The sequence below is a fragment of the Bubalus bubalis genome, chromosome 9, assembly GCF_019923935.1.
Source record: "Bubalus bubalis isolate 160015118507 breed Murrah chromosome 9, NDDB_SH_1, whole genome shotgun sequence".
NCBI classification, from domain to species: domain Eukaryota; kingdom Metazoa; phylum Chordata; class Mammalia; order Artiodactyla; family Bovidae; genus Bubalus; species Bubalus bubalis.
In genome coordinates this window covers 42856033-42869615 of record NC_059165.1, presented here as the reverse complement: position 1 = coordinate 42869615, position 13583 = coordinate 42856033, and the positions used below count along the sequence as shown (strand labels likewise).

Here is a 13583-nt window from a genome sequence, read left to right as displayed (position 1 = left end):
ATAACCGGGTGGAGAGCAGAGATAAGAGGCAGGGTGAGGCAAGGCCAGGGAGGAAGACTGGATTCTCTGCAGGCTCTCCAGGACTCTGTCTTTCTTTTTCTTGTTTGTCTCTCAGAATATATCTTAAAAGGGAGAAAGGAGGCCATATTTGTAGTATATTTGTAGTATACCTTAAAGGTTCAATTCTGATCACTCAGTCTCTGGGCCTGAAAACATAGCCACATTAACTGGTAAATCTAAACTAGTCTCTTCAAGACTGTGAGACCCAGGCCCAAGACCCTCTGGCATCATGTCCTTTACATCATGGCATCATGCCCCTCCCCCATTTCTGCTGCTGCTGCTGCTAAGTCGCTCCAGTTGTGTCCGACCCTGTGCGACCCAATAGACGGCAGCCCACCAGGCTCCCCCATCCCTGGGATTCTCCAGGCGAGAACACTGGAGTGGGTTGCCATTTCCTTCTCCAATGCATGAAAGTGAAAAGTGAAAGTGAAGTAGCTCAGTCCTGTCTGACTCTTAGTGACCCCATCGACTGCAACCTACCAGGCTCCTCCATCCATGGGATTTTCCAGGCAAGAGTACTAGAGTGGGGTGCCATTGCCTTCTCCACTTCCCCATTTCTAGGTTGGTCGTATTCAGACAAACATATGCAGGGAGAACACCTGATTTTACTGAGGTTATTAGGGGGAGACCTACAACTCCCAGCTGACTAGTCCTTCCCACCTCGCACACTAGCATAACCCCTGGGAGGTCACAGGGCACTTTGTGTGCCTGGAGGGGCCAGAGTACAGGGTGGAGCTTTTGGCTTTGGAGCTGTTCCACAGCTTGAGTCCCAGCTCGACTGCAGAGGAGTTACTCTGTATCTGAGCTTCCATTTCCTCATCTCTCAAACAGGGATAAGGCTAGCAGCTCCCTCACAGAGTGATTGTTTTGATGAAATAAAACAATGCACGTACAGTGCTTAGGGCAGTGCCTAGCACTGTTTCCTCCTTACTCCATTGACTCCAGACACTGGCATCAAAGTCACAGCTGCAAGGAAGTGTGCAGGCAGAATTCCAAACTTTCATTCTTTTAACCTCTCTTCCTTCTTTTTGCCTCTCAGGTACATTAGAAGTGATTCAAGTCTCTATATTTTGTGCTTAGCCTAATAAAGACAGAAATGGCTTTAGAGACTACAAGTGCCTTGGAATGAGGAACAGGTCTCTTTAGTTCATTCTTAGACCCCAGCACCCAATAGGACCCTTGGCACATAGGAGACATCCAGCACACTTTTGTTAGATGAATGAATGTGCTTGAAATCAAGATTGTTTCAGTTCAGTTCAGTTCTGTCACTCAGTCGTGTCCGACTCTTTGCGACCCCATGAATCCCAGCACACCAGGCCTCTGGGTAGTCACCAACTCCCGGAGTTCACTCAAACTCACATCCATTGAGTCAGTGATGCCATTCAACCATCTCATCCTTTGTCGTCCCCTTCTCCTCCTGCCCTCAATCTTTCCCAGCATCAGGGTCTTTTCCAATGAGTCAACTCTTCACATGAGGTGGCCAAATTATTGGAGTTTCAGCTTCAGCATCAGTCCTTCCAATGAACACCCAGGACTGATCTCCTTTAGGATGGGCTGGTTGGATCTCTTGCAGTCCAAGGGAATCTCAAGAGTCTTCTCCAACACCACAGTTCAAAAGCATCAATACTTTGGAGCTCAGCTTTCTTCACAGTCCAACTCTCACATCCATACATGACCACAGGAAAAACCATAGCCTTGACTAGATGGACCTTTGTTGACAAAGCAATGTCTCAGCTTTTTAACATGCTATCTAGGTTGGTCATAACTTTCCTTCCAAGGAGTAAGCATCTTTTAATTTCATGGCTGCAGTCACCATCTGCAGTGATTCTGGAGCCCAAAAAATAAAGTCTGACACTGTTTCCACTGTTTCCCCATCTATTTCCCATGAAGTGATGGGACCAGATGCCATGATCTTAGTTTTCTGAATGTTGAAATTTAAGCCAACTTTTTCACTCTCCTCTTTCACTTTCATCAAGAGGCTTTTTAGTTCCTCTTCACTTTCTGCCATAAGGGTGGTGTCGTCTGCATATCTGAGGTTATTGATATTTCTCTTGCCAATCTTGATTCCAGCTTGTGCTTCTTCCAGTCCAGCATTTCTCATGATGCACTCTGCATATAAGTTAAATAACCAGGGTGACAATATACAGCCTTGATGTACTCCTTTTCCTATTTGGAACCAGTCTGTTGTTCCATGTCCAGTTCTGACTGTTGCTTCCTGACCTGCATATAGGTTTCTTAAGAGGCAGGTCAGGTGGTCTGGTATTATCATCTCTTTCAGAACTTTCCACAGTTTATTGTGATCCACACAGTCAAAGGCTTTGGCATAGTTAATAAAGCAGAAACAGATGTTTTTTCTGGAACTCTCTTGCTTTTTCCATGATCCAGCAGATGTTGGCAATTTGATCTCTGGTTCCTCTGCCTTTCCTAAAACCAGCTTGAACATCTGGAAGTTCATGGTTCAGGTATTGCTGAAGCCTGGCTTGGAGAATTTTGAGCATTACTTTGAGATGACTGCAATTGTTCAGTAGTTTGAGCATTCTTTGGCATTGCCTTTCTTTGGGATTTGAATGAAAACTGACCTTTTCCAGTCCTGAGGCTACTGCTGAATTTCCCAAATTTGCTGGCATATTGAGTGCAGCACTTTCAGAACATCATCTTTCAGGATTTGAAAGAGCTCAAGTGGAATTCCATCACCTCCACTAGCTTTGTTCGTAGTGATGCTTTCTGAGGCCCACTTGACTTCACATTCCAGGATGTCTGGCTCTAGGTCAGTGATCACACCATCATGATTATCTGGGTTGTGAAGATCTTTTTTGTACAGATCTTCTGTGTATTCTTGCCACCTCTTCTTAATATCTTCTGCTTCTGTTAGGTCCATACCACTTCTCTCCTTTATTGTGCCCATCTTTGCATGAAATGTGCCCTTGGTATCTCTAATTTTCTTGAAGAGATCTCTAGTCTTTCCCATTCTGTTGTTTTCCTCTATTTCTTTGAATTGATCACTGAGGAAGACTTTCTTATCTCTCCTTGCTATTCTTTGGAACTCTACATTCAAATGGGAATATCTTTCCTTTTCACTTCTCTTCTTTTCACAGATCTTTGTAAGGCCTCCTCAGACAGCCATTTTGCTTTTTTGCATTTCTTTTCCATGGGGATGGTCTTGATCCCTGTCTCCTGTACAATGTCACAAACCTCTGACCAGTTCATCAGGCACTCTGTCCATCAGATCTAGTCCCTTAAATCTATTTCTCACTTCCAGTGTATAATCATAAGGGATTTGATTTAGGTCAATACCTGAATGGTCTAGTGGTTTTCTCTACTTTCTTCAATTTATATCTGAATTTGGCAATAAGGAGTTCATGATCTGAGCCACAGCCAGCTCCTGGTCTTATTTTTGGTGACTGTATACAGCTTCTCTATCTTTGGCTGCAAAGAATATAATCAATCTGATTTTGATGCTGACCTTCTGATGATGTCCATGTGTAGAGTCTTCTCTTGTGTTGTTGGAAGAGGGTGTTTGCTATGACCAGTGCGTTCTCTCAGCAAAACTGTATTAGCCTTTGCCCTGCTTCATTTCGTACTCCAAGGCTAAATTTGTCTGTTACACCAGGTGTTTCTTGACCTCCTACTTTTGCATTCCAGTCCCCTATAATGAAAAGGACACCGTTTTGGGGTATTATTTCTAAAAGGTCTTGTAGGTCTTCATAGAACCGTTCCACTTCTTCAGCATTACCCAACAACTATTCCCAGTTTCTCCATGCAGACTGATCCTAAGTTTTGCCTGAATGGCAGTGTGCATAGCCTATAACAGTTGGTGTAAATTGGTCCCAGACAGCTTTCAGTTCCCCTTGCTAAAGGATGGGTCTGTGACCCAGTGAAATGTATGGGCAGTGAAATATATGGGGAAGTTCTCTGGTTGATTCTAGGAAATAGTTCCCTTTTTGAAAAAAGGTAAGTATCATATCAGGGGGAAAGTCCCATTTCCCATTTCCCATCTACCTCTTCCTTCCTGCTTGTGATGCTTTTGTGGAAGGGTATTTTAGAGCTGTGGCAGCCATCTTGGGATCAAGAGGGTAGAGTCAAGGAAAGTCACAAAGACTCTAACATCTCATCGTCAACTAAAGAATGTCACTCCCCATCTGGCTCAACAAGGATTGAGTAACTGGCCCTCTGGCTGCTGATCTTTAACATATCCAAAGGAAGTTCAGGGTAGAGATCAGGAATGAGGTGCTCTGTTCTCTGGGGAAAAGGGCAGAACAGGCCTTCTGATAATTAGATATTTTCAGGGGGAAATTTTTATGAACTTGGATTCTTGCATCTTCACATGCTTAGAAAAGCACTAAAACCATTAACTGTTCCTTGTGATCAACAGTAACCTGGTGTCACTGCTAAGATATCCATTCCCTGTAACTAGCAGTGGCCTTCTACAAAGGTGTGTGCTTGGTGGTTGTACTCCTGTCACCAAATTCACACATACATGGGGACTCCTGTTGCAATTAGGTGCCAAAGGGCACAGGCTTGCCTTTGACCAAGTTGCTTCTTCGACACAAAGGCTTCCAATGAACCCATTCTCCACATGTCCCTTGTCATCTTACTGCCATCTCATTATCCCTCTGATATCTTTTAACAGATTAATAGCATCACCTTGCCCCTCCAGACATTCCTTCTCTGTTTATCTTTGCTATTTTCTCATTATCACTTTCCACAGACCAAATATTTTATCTTGGTTTTTAATTACTTTAATGGGCCTTGTCCACAGTAAATGGGACATTGAGGTCATTATCTTGTCATTGCAGATCTTCTTGAGAAATTTTATTGATCATTTCTTGGAGCAAACTCACATGAGGGTACTAGACCCACATTAACTTGTGACTTAGGCCAAGAGTTATCCTGATTAATTAGCAATATTGCTTTCTGGTGCAAAGCTGCCCTCCCTGTAGACCAGTGCTTTGCAAACATGGCTGTATAGTAGAATTACCTGAGGTGCTTTCAAAACTCCTGAAACCCAGGTCTCCCCCATGGAACTTAAACCAGGAGAGCAGAGGGGAATCCAGCTTCAGGATTTTTTTAAGTTCCCCACAGTGTTCCAGTGTACAGACACGTTTGAAGATCAGTGCTTTGGACAAGTACTTCTTGATCTTTAATGTGCATATGAATCACACAGAGGTCTTGTTTAAATGCAGATTCTGAAGGTCTGGGGTGCCACTGATATTCTGCATTCCTAACAAGCTCGCAGGTGATGAAAACAGCTGTCTGAGGCCCACATTTTGCAGAACAAGGGTCTTAGAATATAGATTTAGTAGTCTATAATGCTGGAAGTGAAAGTGTTAGTCACTCAGTCATGTCCATCTCTTTGAGACCCCATGGACTATAGCCTGTCAGGCTCCTCTGTCCATGGAGTTCTCCAGGCAAGAACACTGGAGCAGGGAGCAATTCCCTCCTTCAGGGGATCTTCCTGACAAAGGATCTCCTGCCTTGCAGGCATATTCTTTACAGTCTGGGCCACCATTCCGAAATTAAACTCCCCTTGGGTCCAATTGCAAAGTCACAGGAAAAAAAAAAAATAATGCCTGAAGTAAAGCCAAGTTCAGGGACACTATATTAAAGAACTCAAAGGAGTGTTGCTTGTACTTGGGCTGACCAACCATCCCAGTTTGTCGGACACCAAGGTGGTAAGGTTCTTGCGTGCCAGAATTTTCAGTCTTAAAACTGGGACAAATTGGTCACTCTAGTTAATGGTGGCAGCTCTAAGAAAGCAACAGTCAAGCTTTGCACTGTAGCATCCGATTCCTCCTTTCTAGGAACAGGAGGGAGTCCAACAGGGTCAAGTGTGTGCTGAGAAAGACAAGCATAAGGGAAAGAAATGTGAGTTGTAGGCCCAATAAGAGCTTAAAGAATGTGACTTCAAAAGAGTGAAGAATCAAGCAGATCCAAGTGGAATTAGAAAATTCTGAGAAGATTATCATATGGCCATAGATACTCTTATCCTATCACCTGGGGCTCCCCAGTGGTAAACAATCTGCCTGCTAATGCAGGAGACTCAGGAGACACAGTTTGATCTCTGGGTCAGGAGGATCCCTTGGAGAAGGAAATGGCAACCCACTCCAGTATTCTTGTCTGGAGAATCCCATGTACAGAGGAGCCCGATGGGCTACAGTTCATAGGGTTGCAAGAGTCAGACATGAGTGAGCACAGCACGCAGTATGTACAGATAAATCTGGGGTTTGTGGTTTAGCTGTCTGTCCTAGCACTGGCTTTCTATATAGCCCCGTTGGTAACCAGTTCCTCCTCTCTGGGCCTCAGGTTCAGCAACTACGAAATGGGAGTTCAGTCGAAGGATGTGAAGGGCTTTTCCTGCTTCCCCATCCCCCGATGACTTATGCAACATGAATAAAGCTACCTCTGCAGAAGTACACATTAACAGCACAGACAGTGAACCCACCTTCTGCTTTGGGAGCAGCCATCTCCAAGGCTTCCCAGGATACTGCTCAGCAGCGTTAGCTTCCTCATATTCAGGAACACTTCCCTTTGCTGGCCTTTGATGCTCAGAGAGCTGAGAACTCACAGTTCTTTATTTCTTTTTTTTTTTTTTTCTTGAGACTGTAACATGTTTACAAATCTAAATGAAACTCTATCTCAGACCCAGCCTTTCGGTTACAAGCGGCTTCCTCACTCTGCTCTTGCCTCCAGGCAGGGAACCCACTTCTCAACTTTTTGTTTTCTTCAGAGAGACAGAGTCTCCCCAGCCACCCATTGCAGGATTCCTGTTAACCTTTCATTAAGCCTGCTGACAGCTGGCTTCATTTCTTCATAACTTAGTTCAACACATTCCCATTTCAATGGGTCCCACCTGGCTTCATTAAGGTTCCTGCCAGCTTCTTCACTAGCAGCTTCCTCCACAAATGCAAATAGACTCTGAGTAAATAATATGGGGACTGGGGAAGACTGAGCTATAAAGGGGTTGGCACTGGAGAACCATCATAACTCTCAGGTTGCCCTGGATCTGAGTCAACTAAAATCTAATTCAGACCAACTCCGGTCAATGCCTCAGTTTTAAATGTGTGAGATTTTACAAGGGCTGTCATGGTGAAGGACGGGGTATCGGTTAGAGCATGGAGTCCTTCAGGCCTGGTTCCAGACCAGCTCTGTCACAGGGGTAGGACTATGAGCAAAGTCTTTCAGCTCTTTTTGTTTTTCTGTTTTCTCGAGAATAATATACCTGTTTCACTGGGTGGCTGTGAGGATCCAGTGATCTTGCCTTGATTTTTTTAATTGGAGGATAATTGCTTTACAATGTTGTATTGGTTTCTGCCATAGAACAAGGTGAATCAGCTATAAGCATACATATGTCCCCTCTTGATTGTCAAGGTTGACACAGACTAAGGGTTTATCTCCCTGTGTTATACAGCAACTTCCTGCTAGTTATCTATTTTACACACGGTAATGTATATGTTTCAATGTGGTAGAGACCCTGGAACACAGCAAATGCTTCTAAGGATGAGATGTGATCTCTTTCACTTAGCCTAGAAAGGCCAAGGTCCAGGTTGTAGAATTAGGCTGCTCTAAATCCTCAAGGTCTGACTGTGGTCCTACCATGTAAAAACAGCTGTCAGAACTCTGTCTCCACTAAAGTCTTTCCTTGTGGAAACACAAACATGATGCATGGTTCCCATGTGGGTTTTGTCACATTAAAATTTTTAAGCTTCTTGAGGGAAGTGATTCTCTCCTCTGGGCCAACCACACAGTAGGTACAAGGGGGCTGTTTGTAGATGCTACCAATTCATCCTGATGGCACAGAGAGGGAAAGAGGAACCAGTACCCCAACCACTTGCTCTGATCAAGGAGTCTCAGGGTAAGAATTCTGGATGTATTCATTCTTTATCCTGTGACTCCCACACTCACCCCCTAGACCTTTGAATCGCACACTGGCTGCTTTGTTCCAGTTCATGGCCATCCAGTTCGAGGATGTTTTTTACTAAGTGTGGTGTGAGTGCCTGTAAGTAGACACACAACATTCCATGTCAGTTTAGGCCACTTCACTCCCACATCTTCATTCCTCCTTATCAGCTGCCTGGCCTCTGAGCTCCCCACTGCAGCCTGGGGCAGAGCCTAAGGGTGTTTCCTCTAAGTCCCCTTGAGTGGAAAATAGGAGACAGGAATCTTATATCTGCATTTGGAAGATTCCTCTGCCACAGCATGGAGGACAAATTGGAGAGGGAAAGGAGCTTAGTTGGTGAGTGTAGTTAGGAGCTACCCTAAGAATCCAGCAGAAAGTAATGCTAACTTGACTGAGGGCCGATGACTCCACTGGGACCTTGGCCATTGGCTGCTGGAAACTAACACCCCACCCCCACCCACCTCTGTGGCCATGCCAATCATCACTGGGCCCTGGTTACAGAAGAGTCTTTTCTTAAAATCTCCACCTTCCTGTTAGAAATTATATGCTGCCATAGTTTTCAAATTCTAGGGCACATCTTAACTTAGAACAAATTAAAACACAGATCTCTGGGCTCCTCGCTGAAGTTTCTGAGTCAGTAGGTGTGAGGTGGGAGGAGAATGCGTGTGATTAACAAGTTCCAGGAGATGCTCCGGCTGCTGGTCTGAAGCGCCCAGTTTCAGAGCCACAGAGTGAGAGCAATGGTTCTCACCAACCACCCGGAGCATTAAAAATAAATAAATAAATAATAAAATCAGATGCCCAGGTCACACACCCCAGATCAATTACCAAAAGACCTCCTAAAGGGTGGAACCCAGGAATCAACATAAAAATTCCCCAGATAATTGCAGTGTTCAGCTAGGGTTGAAAGCTACTATCTAGAGGCTCCTAAAGGACATTATCATTTATAAAATTCTGTGATTACTCATTTAAGTGTTTCTGAATCTGATCAAGGGTCAGAAACATACTTGGGAAAAGACAGTAGATGGCTCCTGGCAAAATACAAATATACTTACTGAGCTGAGATATTAGGTTTAGGGAGCGTGGTATTTGCTGTCATCTCTTCTAGTCAGACCCAAGTCGGTGGTGGTATTGGTGGTGGTTTGGGAAGGTGGGTAGGGAGCATGAGCTAAGTTAGGATGGGGTGTCTCATTAACCCACAAAATTTTAAAACCTGACCGTCTGTACAAGGTCACCTAGTCCCACCCCATTTTCCAGATGGGGACACTGAAGCCCTGTACCTGATTCTAGATCCATAGCCCCCCACCCGCCCATCCCCAGGTTCTAAATCTGAATTTAGCCTGCTGGTCATTTCCAGTATTTTGAATTACCACAGAGCGGAAAGCCAAGCCAAATAAAGAAGCAACCCGTGTGCTGCTAGTTATTTCCTTCCTTCCTTCCTTACAAGTCCAACCCTACCACTCCTCTTGGCACCAGGTGAGCGATGCAGAGGGCTGGCTGCTCTGGGCAGGTGGTTCTCCAAGTGCTTGGGTGAGAGGGGGTGCTTTTATTAACTACTCTATTTGTGTGAACTAACAATGGAGGGATCTAGAGGCTGTAGTGGTCAAGTGATAAGACTGGTACTTTTTCCCTCTTTTAAAGTAATGTCAAGAGAGTCAAAATATAAAGCATGGCTACCTGGAAAGACTGTGCACCTATTTTATGAGTAGCTACTGCCCCAAACATACCAGGAAGTATTTCCGGCAAATTTCTTTCAGCCCCAGCTGACTTTCCACATTTCTTCCCAGCCAGAGGCCTCTCACTGAGGTGCACATTCTTTCCATTCAGTCAATGACTGCTTGTTTTAACCTCTCTCCATGGTTCGTCATGTTACTGGCTCTGAAAGTGTTTAAATAAATCTGTTCTTACTGAGGAGCCAGTTCCCATGGACTATATACTTAGAGAAACTGATCTGGACTGCCTCAGTCACATCATCCAGGGATTGGCCCTTTTGAACATCCACATTATTTACCTTACCTTACTGTGATGAACTCTTGCCTGTTTCCAAAATTAAATTCCCCAAGCAAGAATTAAGATGTGACACTATGGTCATCTTTGAGTGAGCGAAGTCGCTCATTCGTGTCCGACTCTTCATGACCCCGTGGACTGCAGCCCACCAGGCTCCTCTGTCCATGGGATTCTCCAGGCAAGAATACTGGAGTGGGCTGCCATTTCCTTCTCCAAGGGATCTTCCCGACCCAGGAATCGAACCCAGGTCTCTTGCATTGCAGACAGATGCAAGCAGATGCTTTAACCTCTGAGCCCCCATCTTTAAAGATACATAATTGTAAATGGAAAATAAAAGAAAATCTGGGCCTTTTAGAGGTACATCAAAATGATGGTGTGATTCCACAGACTTTGTTTTACATGTTTTTAAGTCTCAGAAGTGCCCTGAGATTGAATGGACTTCCTTAGGTGCAATAGTGAGTTCACCGTCACTGAAGGCGTTCAGGTATATTGTGGACTTGTGACACAGCAAGTCTACAGCGTCACTACTACCGCGGTGACACTACAGAGATTAAAGCATGAGACAGAGACAGTGTGGTCTCTAAAATAACTCTCGCATGTGAAACTAAAGCAAGACGCATCAGAGACACCAGTGCAATAGATGGATTCAGAAAAAATTCTAAGACTTATTTTGATGATTCACGTGTCATACCCACATTGTCAGTCCTAAGAAAAAGGGGCACATTACAGGGTGAAAAGACCATCTTCATCTTCTGTTCCACTGAGGACATCTTTACCTTCTCCAACATTGTCTAGCCTATAAAGAGAGAAGAGAGCCTGCTGATGAGAACACCAAGACCAGCAACCAATGGATGCTGCTAAATTACAAAATGACTAACCAAGGAGTTAAAATGGCCCAGAGTCCATCCAGTCCAAGCCTCTTATTTCACAGATGGGAAAACTGAGGCCACAGGAGATAAAAGGCTTTTTGCCTATCTATTATAATAAGGAGATTTAAAGTTCTTGTGTTAGCAAAACATAAAAACATTATCTAAATGTGTTTGTTTACCAGGAGGATCTCCAAGTATGACTTAGAAAAATTACCTTGCTAACCCTCAATTTTCCCACTTATTAATATTTACTTATTTATAGATATTGTAGTAATGATACAATTATTAAGTGAAAACAAGTTCTTAATCACAGTTTACACAAAATCCTTTCATTTCTTTTCCAAAAAACCTATGTAACAGGACAGATACGCAAAATCACTTTCCAGAGACTCTTCAAACTGTTTTTTTAAAAAGACAAAACAATATTGTAAAGTTTAAAAGTAAAATAAAATTTAAAAAAAAAAAACAGGAAAAAAATAAATAAATAAAAAGACAAAACAAAAAACTGGTCCTGTGGCCTAATTTGGTAGAGGAATTAAATCCCAGGAATGAAACTGTTTATGTTTTTGTCATTTTCCATGCTGCCAACACTCCCTCAATGAACTCCAGTTTAACAATGACCTTTTGAAGTGAGTCACCCAGAGTTGAGCAAGTAATGGGTAAAATGGCATATCACTTTCCTTCTTTTGTGCGACATACTTCTGCTAATGCAAGCTGCTAGTATATTTGCATCTTGGACAAATACCACAGTGTTATCCAAGACAGAGGTTAATGCAAGCTGAATCCCCACAACTTTTTTACCTCTAAGGCCACGTCTCTCCAGCTCTATATTTAATCAGAATGCAAGCCCAAGGCATTAAACCACTGAATAGTATCTAATCATTTGCAACAGCTTGTACAATCATTACAGCAATCAGTCATGCAAGATGAATTACCTGGTGTGTTTCTGGAAACAATTGGCTTTCACGAATTTCCCTGAAAAGACAAGGCCATGTTAGAAGCAGAGTAGCTGTACTTATGTGAACGAAATGCTGGGGAAGCACAGAGCAACCTTATGAAGAGCAGAGGTGGTCCAAAGGTGGAAACTTAGGAATTGGACTTGGCAGAGAAAGCCACTCCTTTCCCAGATCAGATGATTGCTTCTTTTGGCCTCTCATTTCTTCCCACCAATTACAAGATTGTTCCAACATTATAGACAACGGTTTTAAGTTCCTTATTTTTGTCCATGCAGCATGGCTTATGGGATCTTAGTTCCCTGACCAGGGTTTGAACCTGTGCACTCTGCATTGGAAGTGCAGAGTCTTAACCACTGGATCATCAGGGAATTCCCTAAGCTGATTTATTCTTAAGTTACTTAAATTCAATTACTCACTTGGGTGTTAAAACACTTCCTTAGGACATACACCCAGAATTTCGCAAACTGTAACATGACTTTGTATGACGGTTAATGGCAAATGTCCACTAAGCTCCAAATTTCCTTCTGCAGTGTTCACTAGGGATAGGTGTAGAGACACATAAGTTTCACTATTGTTGCTCAAACAGGCTGAGATGATTATTGCTAGTCAGAGATCCTCATTACCAGCTTCTATTAATGACTATAGAGAACTTTTTTCCCCCATTTTTACAGGACCATTTTATGTGCCTGTACTTTGCATGAAATGATAAACCCTGGTTCATGACTTCCTTATGCATTTGCTTTAAAACTTTTTTTGAAGATGGGGGAGGGCAGATACAAGGTTGTGGACCAGCTGGAGAATCTAATGACAATCATGGACCCTACCCCCTGAAAAATAAAAATGTGAACATTTCAAGGATTTTACTGGTTCCCTGGAGTTCTCTCTCTGGATCTTAGGTGAGGAAGTTTTACTTTAAGCAAACAAATAAGACTAGGATGACTCATGGCTCTCTACCTGGAGGCATTCCCAATCAGAAGAGTCCTCCACCCCAAGACAGAGATAAGACAGTACTTGCCACTTAAGGGAGTCAGGAGGATGAAATGAATTAGGAGATGTCAAAAATACAGCATCAGAAAACACACAGAGTAAGTGTCTAGTAAACAAAGGTGCTCTTATTTTATGTTGTTTTTCTTTCTCAAAACATAAACATTATCAGGAGATGATGTTCAAAGCCTTTGGCATCTCAGGGAGAATAAGTTTACCTGTTATCCTCCTTGATAGGTGAGGGCAATGATAGAAGTGGGGCTCTAAGGAATGGGGTGGGGGAGAGCAGACAGGGGCAGGAAGCAAAATCTATCCACTCTCAGATTCTCCTGGAGTTTCCAAAACCCTGAAAGGCTTTACCCCACCTGGTCCTGCCCTCCTTACCTCGAAGAAAAAACGCCAGAAGCAATGCCAACAGCACGAATCCCAGGGAAGGAGCAATGATCATGAGCAGATCGTAGATGCTGGTCATTCTTATCTGGTGAGACACAGGGAAGCCCCTTGGCCACTCATTTCCCAACATCATCCTCCCTATTTGCCATCACCAGCAAGCCTGCTAGTCACCCTCTCACTGCAGCCCACCACATTTTGCCCAATGCATTTCAAGAACAAAGCCAGCCTTACAAGTTAAATTTAAAAAAAAAATCTTGGAGAATCTGAAACGTTTTACCCAGAGCCCCCAAATTTTCCTAACTCTTAAGCATCAGGCAGATTGCTGTGAGCTGGGCTCTCCACTGTCGAATCACTTGGCTGGCCATCGCCTAAATCCTTTCAGTTCAACCTACCCTGTTCAGTTCTTCTCCTGGCTGA

General features: G+C 43.5%; 1 protein-coding gene, 1 long non-coding RNA gene and 1 other non-coding gene across 11 annotated transcripts in view; 1 reads left to right on the top strand and 2 right to left on the bottom strand.

Moving 5' to 3' along the window:
• The window catches only part of LOC112586852, a 67000-nt gene that overhangs the window by 6027 nt on the left and 47390 nt on the right, over positions 1-13583 (top strand). The gene's annotated exons all lie outside the window — the stretch shown is intronic.
• The window catches only part of LOC102398120 (T cell immunoglobulin and mucin domain containing 4), a 29124-nt gene continuing 26150 nt past the window's right edge, over positions 10610-13583 (bottom strand). The window contains exons 6-8 of one of the 2 annotated variants that reach the window (XM_006051402.4): positions 13158-13251; positions 11769-11808; positions 10610-10760 (exon numbers count right to left, since the gene is read on the bottom strand). In XM_006051402.4, coding sequence (XP_006051464.4) covers positions 10688-10760; positions 11769-11808; positions 13158-13251 — 207 coding nt within the window. In that variant the 3' untranslated portion in view covers positions 10610-10687. Of the gene's footprint in view, positions 10761-11768; positions 11809-13157; positions 13252-13583 lie in introns of those variants that run through there. The other variant, XR_326908.4, reaches the window with a different exon arrangement.
• On the bottom strand, positions 12085-12157 carry TRNAG-UCC. The gene has a single exon. It is a non-coding gene; the product is annotated as a tRNA-Gly (tRNA).